Source organism: Marmota flaviventris, chromosome 4 (assembly GCF_047511675.1).
Source record: "Marmota flaviventris isolate mMarFla1 chromosome 4, mMarFla1.hap1, whole genome shotgun sequence".
Taxonomy (NCBI): Eukaryota; Metazoa; Chordata; class Mammalia; order Rodentia; family Sciuridae; genus Marmota; species Marmota flaviventris.
The window spans coordinates 5,942,452-5,959,293 of record NC_092501.1 but is presented as its reverse complement, the minus strand read 5'-3'; the positions used below and the strand labels follow the sequence as shown (position 1 = coordinate 5,959,293).

The 16,842-nt window shown below is 48.8% G+C and overlaps 1 protein-coding gene across 1 annotated transcript in view; it reads right to left on the bottom strand.

Annotated features, from left to right (window-relative positions):
* The window catches only part of Adam12 (ADAM metallopeptidase domain 12), a 309,534-nt gene that overhangs the window by 265,308 nt on the left and 27,384 nt on the right, over nt 1-16,842 (bottom strand). The window contains exon 2 of the mRNA XM_027930183.2: nt 771-868. Coding sequence (XP_027785984.2) covers nt 771-868 — 98 coding nt within the window. The remainder of the gene's footprint in view (nt 1-770; nt 869-16,842) is intronic.

Genomic DNA, 16,842 nt, shown 5'->3' with positions numbered 1-16,842 from the left:
CGGATGATTGGAATCATCCTATCTTAACTCAAGAGAGTGCTGGGCCTGCAACCACTCCAGAAAGCTACCTAGGATTTTCACACTCCTGACTGCTCTTTTAAAAAAATCTGTTTTCTATCATGAAAAATGATCTAAAAATAGTTCCAATAACACGAGGATAAAGCCATATGTCTGATCTCTCCAAAAAGCTCATATTTCTATAGATTTTATCACTTTCCAACTGTTCCTACAAGTTCTGAAATGTAAGAAAGTCATGCCAATTTGGCAGATAATGCTCACTGAAATACTGAATTTAATCAATGATATTCCAATTATTTCATATTATTCTTTTGTATCATAGAAGGTGCAAATGAAACATGTCAAAATAAAAGAAAATGTAGACTCCATTAAAACTCATTACACGTCTTGTAAGTTGCATGAAAAACATTTGTACCAATAATCAATTGAAAAAGTGAGAAGCTGATTAAATAGACATGAATCTTAAAACACTTGTCAAGAAAACTAAACATGGAATTTGTAATATCTAGTAATGTAATCCTTGATGTTTGCTTGAAAAATAAATTTCAATAGATGTTGGGTCACTCATTAGAACTGTCACATCAAAATTGGGTTCCATTTTATCTTTTTGGAGACTAAAGCTTTCATCCTATACAGTGAGGATTGAAATGGGGAAAGGCAAACTTGAATCAAAGAACATCAGCGCAGTCAATGCGATCTGAAAACTTCCGCAGTCTCAAAGATTGGGAAAAACCACAGCAAAAGCAGCTGACCTTCACACCGTCGCTCTTGACCGGGATCCCAAGGTCTCCATTCAGAAGAAAGGCACTGGCGACTTCATAGGCTCCTTCCTGGTCCCAGAGGCTCACCCCTGAATCAAAAGAAAAGCAGCCCATGTTTTATTCTCCCAGGAGCAGGCTGGCATCATAGACTTATTTCATAAAAAACACAGTGGAAATATCTGGAAGTTGAATAAGTCCAGGGAGACACGGTAATCCATTAAATCATGGTAGGTGTTAGAACTGATGAATTCTCTGTCCATTTAACCAAGAAAATACCATACCTTAAAAAAAACAAATTTCATGTTGTCCTTCCAGACCTACAACATGTGCTGGGCTATTATCGCGGTCCAAGTGTTTAGGTCAGTCCTTCAACAAACAACAAAACTGCGCGAGCAGTGACTTCTTAAAATGATGAATTAACGTCTTACCTAAGAGCAGCTCTCTATTAAAAGTCTCCAGGCTTTAGCTGTATTAAGGCTAAATCCATTTACTTAAGTCCCAGTGAATCTGTTAAACACAATGCCAAAGCTCCTTTCCGTACTTACGAAGTCTAATTTTATAAGCTTCACTAAGTGACTCTATAGACAAAATTAATTTGCCAGTTCAGACTGACTAGACTGGTTTATGTTTTAAAAAAAGTCAAATCTTTCAATAAACTCTTAGGTGCTCTTGTTTCTTGGGGTCCTGTCACACCAGTTAATAGACCGACACAGGTTCAATTCAACCCCATTTCCATAAACAATCCTAATGGAAAGTATAACATTTTTCTCTTCTGGAGAGTATATCACTTTCCTAACAAGTACCGTCACTTCTCGGGCCTGCTCCCCTATGAGGTCATGCTCCTGCTATGCAGTGCAGCCGCGGTATGGCCCCCAAGGTAAAGGATGGGACCAGAGCCCCTCACATGGTATTCCCATTTCTTCATCCAGGACTCATAATTTTCAGACCTGAGTCATAATAGCACAGTTTTAAGTTACTAAAGAGTTCACATTTATTGGGCACAAATGGTATTGAAATTTTAATCCTAGACATTTTACAATTCCCCCAATACTTTTAAATCCATACCATGTTATCATTCTCGAAGTGGAAGTCTGCAGCTATAGTCAGGTTACAAAAGGATCGCCACCACAGTATTTACTGTCTGATGCAGCCTTTCCAGAAAATTCTCAAGCTGGTCGGTCAGAAGGCATTTCTAAACTCCTAGTCTTTGTGGACGGAGGGAACAGGGATGAACTGAAAGTCAGGCACACAGCGGAGGCAGAGGAATGAGCTGGTCTTTCAGCCATATGGGGAGGCTGGGGAGAGAGGACCATGGTCACAGGTGGATACGGAGGATGGTGAACAGTGCTCAGGGCTGGGACAGTGGATCCTCAGGGATAACTGTGTGCAAGAGATGAGGATCTAAAGTGCCACCAGACAGGGCTGGCTCCAGCAGGTGACACCTGTAGACATCACGGAGTGCTGCCTGGAGGAGAAGGAATGGGCCCTCTGGGTGGAAGACATCAGAAGCCCTTCCTCTCAGGAGACCTGGAATCAAGGCCCCTCCTCCCAGGCCTGAGCTGGAGCCTCAAAGCCCCACACGTAGTGGGACGGGGCTTTGCAGTAAGTGGCCCCATCTACTCTTGGCCCCCTGTTTGCTCACTCACCCACTCAGCAGGCAGGATGGCCTGCTTCAGGACTGCAGGCTCTGCTGAGGCTTCCCTCAGAACACCCATTATTGCTGCTTTGGACCAGCGCCTCCCCTGCTACCCGGCCAGCCTCTTCTGTAGGCTTAACCCACGGTGACCCTCATCTCCTAGCCACCCCTGGATACTCAGCTTTCTCAGGCCTGTGCATCCAAGACAGGGACACAGACAAGCTGTCCCCGTGACTGACATCCTTGTATCGGGTCAGAGACAACTAAATAAGCACAAATGGAGCATCCCTAAACCAGAAATATGAAATCCAAAATATGACACTTTTTGAGCCTGAAATGACACAAGTGGAAAATTCCACACCTGACCTCATGTGACAGCTCATGGTCAAAATGTAGGTGCACTAAAAATGTTTGTAAGGTAAGTTGTTTATACTAGGCTACCAATATAAAGTGTATATGAAGTATGAATTAATTTTGTGTTTAGGCTTCATTCCTATCCCCAAGATACTTCATTATGCAGATGCAAATATCCCCACATCCACAAAACTTCTAAAAAATCCAAAACCCAAATGCTTCTTGTCCCAGGGGACCAGAAAAAGGACACTCAACCAGCAATACATTTCAGAGCAGCCAGTGCTATGGAAGGGCAGGATGGTGCGAGAGGCTCCATACTTGAGACTCTCCGGCAAATCTAAATCATGTTAAGATAAAAAGTTAATAAGAAATGGAGCAGAACAGGAGGGTGGTGGAGAATGGTCCTCTTGGTGGAGAAACCAGGAAGACCCTTGCTTTTGGTTGAGGATGGGGAGCACGTGAACTAAGACCTGAGGAGAACCACCCGGCCCCCTGGAGCCATGGGAAGGGCCATCAGCTGAAGGAGGTGGAGTTTTGCCTTCTCCTGCAATGAGGCAGAGTGTATGTGGCAAGCCCTGGAGATGGCCCATGGGATGTGCACAAGAGTACAGATCAGGCCCAAGGGCATTGCTCTCAAGGATTTGCCAGCACCTGGTCTCTTGCTTAGGACCCCGTGGGATTCACATGTGAGAGTGGTTCGGATTGGGTTGTGCAGCTGCTGAAGAGTCACACCACAGAGTGCAAAGTGCAACTAGATGCACTTATCAGAAAGCTCCATGGAATTCAAACTGGGTTAAAGCTGCTTTGAAATAGCAGCAACCACACAGTGAGCAGTGCAGATCCATCGGGACTCCCATCAACCACTGAGAACCACACCCTGCGCCCAGAGTGGCCATAGCATCTCACAAAGAAACTAGCTGAGTGACAAGCTACTCCTGGCAGTTCCGGGCTTGCAGCGGGAGTAAGTTGTTAGTTAACTGCTAATCCAGTGTCCAGGTATTTGTCAAATTGAGTGGAGGAAGAGATCTAAATGCAGCCAGGGTAGGACAGCAGGTTTCCAAGGACACCCCAGCCACTACACTGAAGGGTGACAGATGTCACCCCAGGACTCATTCTTAGAGGAAAGGTCTTTGCATCCTCCAGAACTCCCCTGGAAAGCTGCAGCAGGAGGAAGGACATGGAGCACGAACCCGGGGCGCCCGCGCAAGCTCCTGGTCCGCACCCATGCTGTGAAGGAAATGGAGGCAGCAACCCCACAGCTTGACTTTGGGGACACTAGGGAAACTTGGTGGAGCTTGATTTGGTCAGGCTGAGGCTGCACAAACCCTATGTTAAGAACATTCTGAATCCTCAGGACCTATTCCTTCAAGGCAAAATACTGCAACCCCTGAGCATTTCCCTGTTCACCTACATATTCCAGCCTCTGAATCCCGGAGAAGCCCCTCTGGGCTCAAATGTGTTCCTCAAAGAGGCCTTATTTCTAAGTATTCCTAGGAGAATCTGAAGGCAGACTGGGCCAGCCCTTGTGGGACATTGTGCAACCCTTTTAAGAAATTGAGAAACTGCACTATTTGCTGAGCACAGTACTTAATTATCTATGAACATGGATCATGAAGCCATCTCTCAGCTTTTTAATTGGTTGTGCAACATCCCCCCAGCAGTGTCTGTAGTCAGAGACTGTTTCTTAAGCATTTTGCTTATGTATTTATACACTGGTATTTCTTTTAGATGATGCAAATAAAATTTTTATTTGTGCTGCATGGATAGACAGAATAAATTCTGCACAGCTGTGAGATATCAGAAAGTAGTTTATGGAGTGATCTTGTTGACAAACCATAAAAGCAGGTCTTGAATGACGTGCACATTCAAAAATACGACCTTATAAAATACTCAGTTTGCATACATTTTGTTTTTTATAATATATATTTAGGCACCAATGAAACTCACGGTTATCTAAATAAGAAATGTGGACAGCTTATCCTGGGGAGGGACCTGCCACTCTAGCTGCCGGGTTACCCAGGACTGCTCTCTGTGTTGATAAGGTGGCCAGTCTGTACTAGCCTCGCAGGGGGAAGAGCATAGGAGCAGCCATTTAGACCTGCAAAAGAAGCCAGGGTCCAGGCCTCAGAAACTCATTTACCTAAACGAAACCACATAGAACTGACGGAGCCACTCGGGTTTCAGGGTAACCCACTGGCGATGCACCCATAGAGGCAAAATTGTGCCTGGTTCCAAGTCACATCATCCGTTTCAACCTGTAGTGACATTCTCCCTTCTTTCCTACATATCCCCTAAGTGGAAATTAGTGAAGCAATTTGGAAATAGCACAGCTCAGGAATTCCCCCAAAAGAATCAAAGGCAAGAGTTAACCTGAAAAGAGTAACTGCACCCTGGAGAAACCTGGCCAGCCCGGCTTCAGCCAGGTGGTCAAGGCCATCAGCCATGACGAAGCTCATGGAGGGCATCTGCTATTGACATGCGTGGTGAGAACGATACTTTCAGCCTGTGATCTTCCTCCTTAGGACCTGTGACCCAGTCTAACCATGAGATAAGCCCCCCAAGGGATGCACCCCACCACACCTCCTGCCGGTCCTCTTCAAAACTGTCATTGTCATCAGAAACCAGGACAGTCTGAGATGCTGTCACAGCTGAGAGGCGCCAAAGGAGACGTGACAGCTGAATACAGTGTGGGACCCTGGATGGGACGGAGGAGCAGAAAAAGCACATGAGGTAAAACCAAGGAAACACGGATGGATTGTGACCCTGGCGTGAGAGAGGAGGCCACATTTGTTCCTTAGCTGTAACAAATGTAAAGTGTGGAGAGGAAGGAAATGGGATATGGGGTATCGAGATAGCTCAGTGTCTCTGTAAATCAAAAACTGTTCTAAAAATACAGTTCATTAATTTTCCAAATTGAACAACCATGTCACTCCGGAGCAGTTTGGTGGCGACAGGCTTAGAGATGGCAGGTGGTCACTGGGCTCCGAGTGTCCGCACGCCATGAGCTCCTCACCCCACCTCCACATTGCTGGGTTCAGTGGGGCCGCCGTCAGGCTGGGAGGCTGCACGACAGGTTTCCCAGTGGGTGGAGGGACAGAGGTGGGTGAAGACAGTCGCTCCTTAAGCAATTGGAAGACCCTTCCCCGCACTCCAGTGCCCACTAGAGAACAGAGAAGCCACAAGCTGAGAGAGACAAGATCCAGGGCTCTGGGGCGGTAGAGAAGTGAACAGGAGAACTGCCACTTGGCTTGGGGAGGTGACACCAAGTGACTGTCACAGAACTATATTGGTAAAACTGTGTTGAAATAGAGCCCAGAATCTCCCAGAGCCAAGGCTGAAGCTTCTGCACAGGGCACCATCATGATGCAGCTCTGGGAGGAGAAATGGCCGTAAACTTCTGAGTCAAAGGCTACGTCCTGCACCCAGCGCACACTGAATGGTCTGTGGCCTGGGGCAGGTGACTTGCATTTCTGAATGCTTTGATACTTTGAATCAAGAGATTCTATGGACCACCACAGAGTGCCGGGCAAGAGGACCAAGTTAGATCATAGATGCAAAAGTGTACCTATCATTTTGTTCAGCTTTATGCTTTGCTTTTTAAGACCCGAGTCTGAAAAACCAACCAACAAACAAACCAAAATGCTATTGTTGGTTTTCTTTGAGCATTGGGGCCGTGAATTCATTGTTTTTCTTCTCCATGTTTGTATTTTTCTGATTTTTCTATAATCAGCACTTATTACTTTTATTATGGAAAAAATAAATTTTAAAAAAATAATTCCTCTGGACTCATGCCTACAAACCAACAGTTTTCCTGGCATTTCAGCCACATAGCCATGGGCATGCCAAGGACAGAGCCCATTTGGAAATAAAAAGCAATCAAGTACCGTAGAACAATGACAATTTTGAAAAGATGTTTTATATGTCATTTGGAAATTCAAAGAAAGCTAGTTATAGTTTCCCATAAATGTTTCAAATGGATTCATAGCCCAAGCAAAAGTCGTCTCTAGCACACATAAACATCACTTTCCCTGCCTGTGGTGTCTCCCTGTGTGGGAGCGAGACCATTTACAACATTCACTTACATTAACACACAATTGACTCCCCCTTTGCTGGTCCGTGGAAGCAAATGCAAATCCTATTTTTCAAACCGGGAGACTAAAATATAGAGTCGTACCGAGTTTTTCTCAAAGTTGCCAATGATACAGATCAGAATTAATGGCAAAACCTGAACCCTTTGCATTTCCAAAGGCACTATGGCTTTGTCCTTTGGAGGAACAGTTTGTTCACTTGTAACACTTTGGGGGCAGGGAGCGGGGGATATCAGAATTCTTCAAGGCTTACCTTGCAGGAAACGATGTAAAGAGAAAAACTGAACTGCTAAAATTTGTGCCCTATGAACAATTTGGGAATGAGAACAACAAAAGAACAAGAATGAGACCTAGTTTATCCCCTTCTAGCTTATATCCATACTTAGCATTAAACGAAACTAAGTAACAACGAGAAAGATGTCACTCTGCCTCTAAGCCCTGGCTCCACCTAAGAGCGCTGACATCCTTGCTGGGTCGTGGGGCATCTTTGACCATGTTTACCAAAGCCCACGCCTGCTTCAGCAGCACTCCGCCATTCTGGTTTTCTTCAATTCTCTGGCCAGATTTTACCTTCTGCACTTGAACATCCCCAGCCACAGCTACCGGTCCTCTTCCCCTCTGTCCTTCTAGTTCCCCAGAGAACTCATTAATTCTCGAGCTGATATACTCTGAATCAGTATTTTTCCATCTGGCCCTGGCCCCGGCACGGTCTGAACTCTGGTCTCTACTGACTGTTAATTTCAGGGTCTGCTCACCATCACCGCCTCCAATCAACATGTTCCAAGATCAAAGCTTCTCCTCTCCATCCTGCAGCCCAATGCTGTCCACCCCACGTCTCGTCAGTGCCACCACCGGTCAGCATCCCTTGTAAGCCACCTGGCTGGGTGACTTCTCTGACACAGTCTTGGTTTCACTGTTTCAAGTCCAAAACACTTGAATCGGGTGACCAGTGCTTTATTGTGCTCTTTTGTTTTCTAAAAACTCTCCCACTTCTTAAGTGAACCCTTCTCGAGAGTCTCAACACCTGCAGCTTCTCCCATCTGCAATCTTGGAGGAGGGGACAGTGTGAAGGGAATAAGGTCTGTGGCAGGGTCCTCCATCAGGAGAGCAGGCGCAGGAAGCACAGAGCGTGCCAGAAGCAGAACGGAGGCCCATGTGACCAACACGGGGCCAGCGTGAGGGTGGGTGCAGAGAGTCTGGTGCAGAAGCACGGAGACACAGGCCCAGGTGGCGGCAGGCCTCCCAAGGCAGGGCTGGGATCTTGAGTGCCGTGAAGCCCTCCTAAGGAGGTGAGCAGGGTAACTCTGACTCATACTGGAAACATTCTCTGCTCAGAAGGAGCACGTGGAGCTTGGAGAAGAACGGAGGGAACGGCGCATGGCTCAGAAATCCAGTGCTGAGCAGATTGCAGAATCAATACTCATCAATGACAACGGTGAACGCTAAGGAAGCAATCGCCAAGCAGCAGGCCCCATTCTGATCCTTTATAAGCTCAGCTCGTCTAAGCCTGACAGTAATGCTATCATACTTGCCCTCCTCCGATAGATGGCAAAACTGAGGACCAAAGCAGTTAATCTCCTTGCCTAGGGGCACACAGGCATGACCAGGCGAGAGGCCAACCCACACAGCCAAGTTCTAGATCTGAGTTCCTAGTCATGCTACTGCTCGCCCCGGCCAGGAGACACTGGGAATAAAACTCAGACTTCTCCCCGAGTCCTGCAAGTTCTGGAAACTTAGTTCCTGACAGTGCTCAATCTGCCCTACTCATACTGACCACCGCCTGACCCCTCGATGTGCCCAGCTATAACCAACCTTAGGTCCTTCATATTTGCTCTTCCTCTGACCAGAAGACTCCATGCTCAAACCTTCCCGTGAGCTCCCGGGCCCTGTAGCCCCTCTCTGGCCCAAGCTGCCGCCCGCCCATCACCCTATTCTGTTCCTCCACACCTCTTCTCATCATCTGAGGTTTTCTTGTTTATCCCTGTCTGTCTCCACCACCTTCCATCAAGACAGGCAATACCAAGGGGCAGGAGCCTGGACCCGTGACCCAGGTACAGACAGGTACTTGTCCACTGAAACACTGTCCAACAAATTTCGTGATGATATGGATGGGAGCCCAGGACTCGCTCCTCATCTTTGAAGTTCTGATGGGGGATTTTCAGCCCAGCCAGCAATGTCTGGTCTCTTGCAGGTTATCCTGCAGAACCACATCCACGTGAGCCTTATTTACAATCCCGAATTCCAACGGACTTATTTCTAATGAGAACGAATTGCCATGTCAACCGGAGCCCTCATCTAAAACATTTTGCTCATTATCTACCCAGCAGGAAAGCTTCCTTGAGAAACCAAATTAGGATCAGAACAGGAAACTGAGCGACCATAACAGAAACTGCATCATGGTGGCCAGAGAGCTCCTTCTGTGCTCAGGGGTGGTCACCTGCCTCACTGGCCAGGGGGCAGCCAAACCCAGCAAGCAGGCCAAAAGTCGAGAGCATGGGCGGATTATTTGAATTTTAAACTCACACTCAGTGAGTTCCTGAAGGCTAGCTTGCAAATATTTTTTTATTACCATTGTTTTGTCACCCAAAGTGGCCTTGAAGTCAAGATATTCCTGCCTCAGCCTCCTGTTAAAATGCTCACTAACTCATAATGTAGTGATTCTCATGCCATCATTTGGACCCTTTCATTTTCTTTATGAGAAAAATGCACTTAGACCTCTAACTCGGGTAATAGTTTTCTGGACATGGTCTTCTGGGGAAGTCAACCTAGAATTCCAAGAGACAGAGCAGGTGTGGGTCCTCCTGTGCTCCAGCTACAGGCACCTTCCCGTCCCTGCTTTCCATCTGATGAACTCTCAGTAGGGATGCTGTGGCTCGGTGGGGATGGGTGGGGACCTGGATGAGGTGGAGAGTAAGGTGGGACTGGACGCAGAGAGAGCAGGACGTGCCTACGTCCCCGCAACCAGGCAGCGAGACTCTCTGGAGATAGGTGCTGACTTGACTTTAACCTTTAGTGTTCTAGTTGTTGACTTTGGTCATTGAATTTGGGAAACCCAAATGGGAAATCCTCATTTATATAACCAAATAGGATAGCCCCAACTATTACAGTATACAGTTAGAGTCCTGAGTTTAGAGAAGTTTTAATCCTGTTCCATTTGGCAGACATTCATCAGGCATACAGATTGATTTCTCAGCAGTTGTAAGAGTTTTTATTAGAGATTCTCACACCCTCAGGTTTTGTGACTAAACAGTGCGCTTCGAATCCTGCTTCATCTTACATGGGGAAAGCCAAAGAGAGGAAAAACACTGGTTCCATTTAGGAACTTTTAACAACTCCTCCCAAGGATACCCAGCTTTGTTTTGACCCACTCTCACAATCAAGGGACTCGGCCATCCTATGGGATCAAGAGGATTTGAGGGCTGAAAGTCACTGCCTGGGTTAAACTGCACGCGAATGGATGCGTTAATTGCTCTAAATGGGTTTTCAACTCTCTGTAAAATTAGCACTGATGTGTCAGCCAAGTGTTACGGGCTGTGAGTGGGGTGCTGGCAGTGCTGGGGACCAGCTCTGTTTTTTTTCTTCCCTCGGCCTCTGATGGCGCAGTGCAGCCCAGTTAAGTCCACAGGAGGAGTTACGGTTCTCCGTGGCCTCCCTTGAATACCGCAGGGGTGGCGGGAGGCTCCATCCTCCTTTGTGGGATCTGAGGTGTGACTGGACACAGGTAGGCTGACAGCTTAGTAGCCAACTATGACGTAGAGAGTGCCCACATTTGAACATTATAAGGGAACCCCCCCTGTTTGTATGAATGAGCAGTTATTGATCTCTTAAGTGGAACTATTTCATATTTTATCATAACAGTCATTTCTTATTTCTTAATTTGGGGATTACCTGCTCATATCTATTTACTATTTTCTTTTCTTTGGTGCTGGGCAATTGGTTTGCTTCTGAGCCACCTCCCCAGCACTTACTGACTTTTTTTAACTGGGCTATTTTTTCTGATTTTATATGAAACTCTATGTGACCAGGACGTGCAACAGGCTATCTCCAAAACACAAACACTTGCTGGATCACCCTGAGCCCTCACCTGAGCCTCCCGCCCACCCGTGGTTCCCCCTCTGCTGTTCAGAGATGGGTTCAACTATTGTCCACAGGCAGTAAAAGCTCTTCCAGACTCCCGGACAGCCCAGAACAGCTTCAGCCTCTGCCTTTCACCACGGGCGGGGCCCTTCTGATGCACGCAGTGGCACACAGCTTGGCCCCTGGGGGGTGGGGAGTGGATGGGGACGGCTTGCAGAAGGGCTGTCTCAACACTGGTGCAGGCGGTGCTCAGGTAGAGTCGGCATCACGCAGAGCAGACGGACACCTGGTCTGGGCCTCCCTTGCCTGCTAGCTCCTGCCTGCTGGCTGCTGGGTGGACAGAATCACCTTCAGGGAACAAAGGGTCTAGTGGGTAGATGGGGTGGAGGGCACCCTGTTGGCTCCATGCAGCCAGGTTGTCCTGGAGGCTGCAAAAAAGCTGGGGTCGCACCTGACTTTGAGCTGGTACTGTTCACATCATGGGGGCAGGGAGGCAGAGAAGGCTGCTGAACAGGGGGGTCACCTAAGGACATCCCCCCAGTCACCCATCCTGTCCACTCACTGCCTACCCAAGGTGGAAACATGACCGGAGGGGGAACATGAGAAAATGGATGTGCACAGAGAGAAGGGAAGTACCCAAGAGCAACCAACCAGCACCGTCGGGGTGGCCCTGTCTGAGGCTGCACCTGGTTCCTGGTTCCACAAGAGGCCCACAGAGGCTTCCTCTGCCTGCACACCCCAGGGCCCTCCAAACTCGCCCAGGCCATCATGAGGGATTTTGTGTGACAGGCACTGTTCAGGCTGTGGTGCACAAGCTGGGATCCAGCGGAAGTCACCTGATTTAGAAAATAAGAACGTAGCTCTGCCAGTGAAGTCTGAATTTCAGATTAACACCGAATAATTCTTTAGTATAAATATATCCCATGTGATATCCGTTGTTTATCCCAAGTTCAGATTAAACTGGGAGTCCTCTCTGTTTTCTTGGGCAACCCTAGACTCCGGCTGCCTGGAAGAGTTCATGGGCCCAGGAAGCCAAAGAAAAGTCTCAATTATTCCTCAGAAAAATGTTCTAGTTTCCGATCTTATAGTTAGCACCGGGACGCCTTATGCTTGATTATTCTCTGTCAATTCAGAGGACACGACAATTTCTATAACACAGAATTTGGAACCAAATAAACTGGTGATATTTGAAGGGGGAGGAAAAGGGATTCGCGCATAGCGATGAGCACACCTCCCTGCAACCGGATCCGCTTAGTCTCCCAGCTTCTCCAGCCCAACGGCTGGAAGACAAGTCACACACAAAAGTGTTTCATTCAAGGCTCACATGACGCCATCCATCACCAAAGCACATGTCTGGCACGCACTGAAAGCCAAACGCAGTCTAACAAATATTTCAAAACTGAATTTATATCTTTCTAACACATGGTTTATATACGGATGTAATACCTAGAGAGCTTTGCAGTTCTCAAATAATATCCTGGCTAAACTACAAATGATGTCTGCAGCAGACCACAATACCAAAATTATTTGCTTTTAAAACATGTTAAAGAAAGCTAAATTTCTGAGGGGCTGCTGCCAGAGATGCCTGCTTGAGTATGCAATTGTTATAAAACAAGAGACAAGAGTCCAAACAGACCCACTGGAAGCCAAATATTTGCATAATTCCCTATGCAGAGAGGAAGCTCCCCTTTAAGGATCCAGCTCTACAGTGGAGGCGTCAGGAGCGGCAACTGGCGTTAACCAACTTCAGAGGTCCCTCGCAGCGCCCACAGCTCTGAGTACCTCTTCCATCCGGAAAACCAAACAGCTGTCTAACAATGCAGATGACACCATGTTTATCTCTGCTACTCCAAAGTAGGAAGAGTCCCCACCATGGCTGCTTGGTGTGCAGGCACTCGTGGGCCAGCCAGAAGCTCTCCAAAGTCCTTCCCGCTGTCAGACCTGTTTCTAGATGAAAACTGAAAACACTGTTAACACAGGTACTTTGTCTTCAGTGTCAAACAGCCACAACTGTACACTTCTTTCTCATTTTTCCTCCAACTGAGACCGTGCACAGGCAGCTCCAGCCCACCAGGGGCAGGCCCTGCGCCGCTAGATGGCCAGCGATGTCCGTGTGAATATTTCGATACCCGCCCTGTTCCCAGGGAGAAAGTGGGAAGGTTGAAAGGACTAAGAGAAAGCAGGGTCCGTGTGCTGGCACAGACGCGATCCCACTAACTCCTCCAGCGTGTCCTGGAGATCGCTCTTCACAAGAAGGGCGGGGTGGGGAGAAAGAAACTGTCGTGCTGGTTTCTGTGGAAATCATACAATCGATATTTTTCAACTTGACGATATTGGTGTAAATCAGCCCCACATGGAGGGAAACTCCCATGGTAAGAACACCCCTACACGCAGCAGGACCCACCAAGCCCAGCCGTGGGGAGGTATGTTCTAGAAGGCCGCCCTTGGGGGAAGGAAGGAGAACTAGAGGGAGAGAGAGCCCCTAGGTGCCTCGCTGCCAGGGGGCTCACCTTGCCCCACTGTGGTCATGTGGTCATGGCTGTGCCCAGAAGTTCCTGCACACGGGCCAACGCTCCTCCTGGAGGACTCTGAGGTCACTGTGAGTGGGTTGCCCACGTTGTCAATGGCGACCGTGTGCTGATGCTGCCGAAGCACTTCTCAGTTTGCAGAGCCCCTGCCACAGCACACAGGTGCAGAGACGCCACTGAAGGGTTCCCCAGCCCATTCTACACAGGGCAGGCGGTTGTGAGCAGCAAAACTCAGGAGGCCAGGTGCGTCTTCCTTGCCAGAGCCCACCCTCGGGCAGCGAGCATACATCCAGGGTGTCCACTCACTTCCCCCATCACCTCTGATCTGGAGTGGCTGTGGTCCCTACAGTTGGCTGGTCCCCGCAGCCCCGCCCTCATGTCCTACCTCTGTCAGGCTGGAACACCCCCACCCCAGCCCTCCAGGCTCACCCTCCACCATGGCTAAGGCTAGACCAAGCAGGACTTGGAGGAAGGCAAAGGTCAGACTTCAAGGGGAACTGGGCCATGGTAGATGGTGCTGCGAACAGTAGCCCTGAGGTCCCATCCCCCACCTGGTGGCAGGGAATGTGGCTTCTGACCTCATGCTCTGCCCTGGGTTTGCCTTCAGCTTTGGTTTTCCTGCTGCGGTCTCGCCCTCCTCAGATGTGCCTGGTCACGACTGGAACCTGCCAGCTCTGTCCTCTCCTGCCCTCCCTCAAATAAATAGGGTCCCCATTTTCATAGACAGGATGGTTCTTGGCCACTCTGGAAGTCACTCTGCATTCTTGAAATACAACAGACCCCCGTCCACGCCCTTCTCAGGAGCAACTCTGTCCTGCCTGGCCCTCTGAGCACCGGAGTCCCTTCCTGGGTAGAGCTGGTACCACTTGGCCACAGGGAAGCTGGCTCTTTGAGAGAGGGACCGGGATCCTCTCCTCTGAGCCTATCACAGCACCGTGGACTGACCACACCGTGTGACAGAGAGGATGAGGTGGTCAAGTTGTTGGGCATCGTGCATGGAAATGGGCCCTGGCTGATTGACAGGTCTAGGGGTCAAGAAAAAAGCACCCCTCCTAACTTGCCAACATACCCACTGTGCGCTGCCTCCCCAGGCTTTTCCCAGCAAGGGGAAGGCACCCCCACAGGCTTGGTTTGGTTCCAGGTGCTCTGCACATGCCTAGAGCACTGAGAAAGCACGCTGAGGAGTGGACCTGACATCCCTCAGGGTCCACCCGTCCACCTCAAGGAAAAGCTCCTGAGTCATTCTGCCTGGGTCATTTGCTGAAGAGACTCAGACCCGCACTAGTGGGTACCTCTCAAAAGGCCATGCCCTTCCAGCCAACTGGACGCTGGGTGCTCTCAGGTAGAACTGAAAACATAGGGTTGAGGGACACAGGTCATTCCCTCTCCAGTTCTTCTAAGAAGAACAAAGTCCACTTTGTCATACACGCCAGAACCTCCCCAGCTGTTGGCCATCTCCCTTTCTCCCGAAGGAAGCAGGCCCTGACTCAGGGCCATCAGCAGACAGGACTGTCTGGCTGGAATTTAGTAACATTGTTTTTCTTTCCTTCAATTTATTTTTGTGGTACTTATGTCAAGTGATACTGACCTTCTAGTTATAATATGGAAGTACAATTTCCCTCTTAAATAAAATGTATAAGTTGACAAAGGAGAGTTTATGATGAAGTAAGAGAAATTATTTAATGATAGCACAGGTGTTGTATGTTATATGAAAATGCATGAAGGTGGTTCTCAGAGGACTGCTGAGGAGGACCACACTGGCCCTGCTGCTGTCATTACCTAAGGAGATGGAGGATCTTGTCAAGTCCCCCACACGGTGGAGATGCCATCCTGACCCAGGATGGGGTTCAACAACATGCTTTATAGCAAGCTCCCGGAGCATGGTTTCCATGCAGGTCATGAGGAAGACCAGTGGTCTCAGAGATCTGGTCTTTGAGCCCAAAGTCTGACCACCACCCCAAATCAAAGCATAAAGGCTGCTCTAGCTTGGGACATGTCCCCCCTCCCCGGGTCCCCACTGCTGAGAGCAGGCTTCTCTGCACTACTCCGGAACATTCATTATTCCATCTATGGGGCGTTTGAGCATCTTTTACACACCAAACACAGCACATCAACTTGAGGGGAACTACCATGCATTCTTTAACCCCAAAGGAATGCAGCGTCCTGTGCGTGGAGATGTGGGGGCAGGAACTTGATGTCCATGAGCTCTGTAAGGGCATCACAGAACATGCCAGCTTCCACGGAGCACCTGCTGTGTGCCCGCAGATCCTTGCTGTTGACAATCAGAAGTCACATGCGCAGCTCTGAGAGATTGCACAGTCTCTGTGGGGAAGACAGCGGAGCACCTAGGGACAACGCCTTCTGCAACCTGGAGAAAGGAACACGGACAGAGGTGGGGGGGGCAGAGGGCAGAAGGGCTTCCTGGGGACGGCGGTAGCAGGCACCAAGGGGGACCGCAAGAAGGCAGTCAGGGCAAGGAAGCAACCCGCACACAGAGGCGCTGGATGATAAAACGAGGCAGATGCTGCGTTTACATTAGCTTGACTTTGTTCCCATTTTATTTGCCAATTCCCTTGACCTGTTTATGGAAGAGCTGAATTATATGAAGGCTGCTGGTAGCAAAAGAAAAAAGAAAAAAAAAAGATTTATGACTCCTCTAATGCTAATGCTAATGGTAAGCTCTGTCTGTGAATAGACAGACCTAATGGGATCCAGTCCTGCCGACTCCTGCTCAGATACCTGTGGGAGACTTCATAGGGCATATCTCAGTCCTGAACAGACGGGCACTCCTGCAGCCCACGGAGCGCCCTGGAAACAGTCAGCTGGGGCTTCAGCTGCCCTGATGGGGGAGGACACTCCCTTTCACTGGTCTGCGAGATCATGTTCTGACCAGCCAGAAGAGACATGTTCACAGCAAGTTCCACATCTCCAGGGTCATGCCAAACAATGTCAGTGCCAATCTGAGAGGACAGGTTTAAAGTGTATTTATACTGATAAACAGTTTCGTGTTCACCTTTAGCTTCCTGACTGATGTCTCCATTGTCGGGTCCCCTTTGTCCTTGGGAGGCCTGCTCTTTCACTAGTCTTCTACCTGCCTTTGCCGCAGTCACGTGCCCTTTCCAGCCTGGCCTTCTTCACCTCAAAAACAACAGATTCATGGGTTGTCACGGGGCTTCTCGGGATTCCAAGAACACCACAGCATGGTCCCAGGAGCCATCTTTCTTACAGGACGAGTCCTGGAATGTACTCCAGGGTGATGCCATTGAAGGCACTGGCTTCTGCCCTACACCAAGCCTCACCTCCCAGGTAACTCCATGCTGCGCTCTGACGAAGGCCACTGGGAGGCCTCAGCAGTGAGCACACCTGGTCTCTGCCACGCA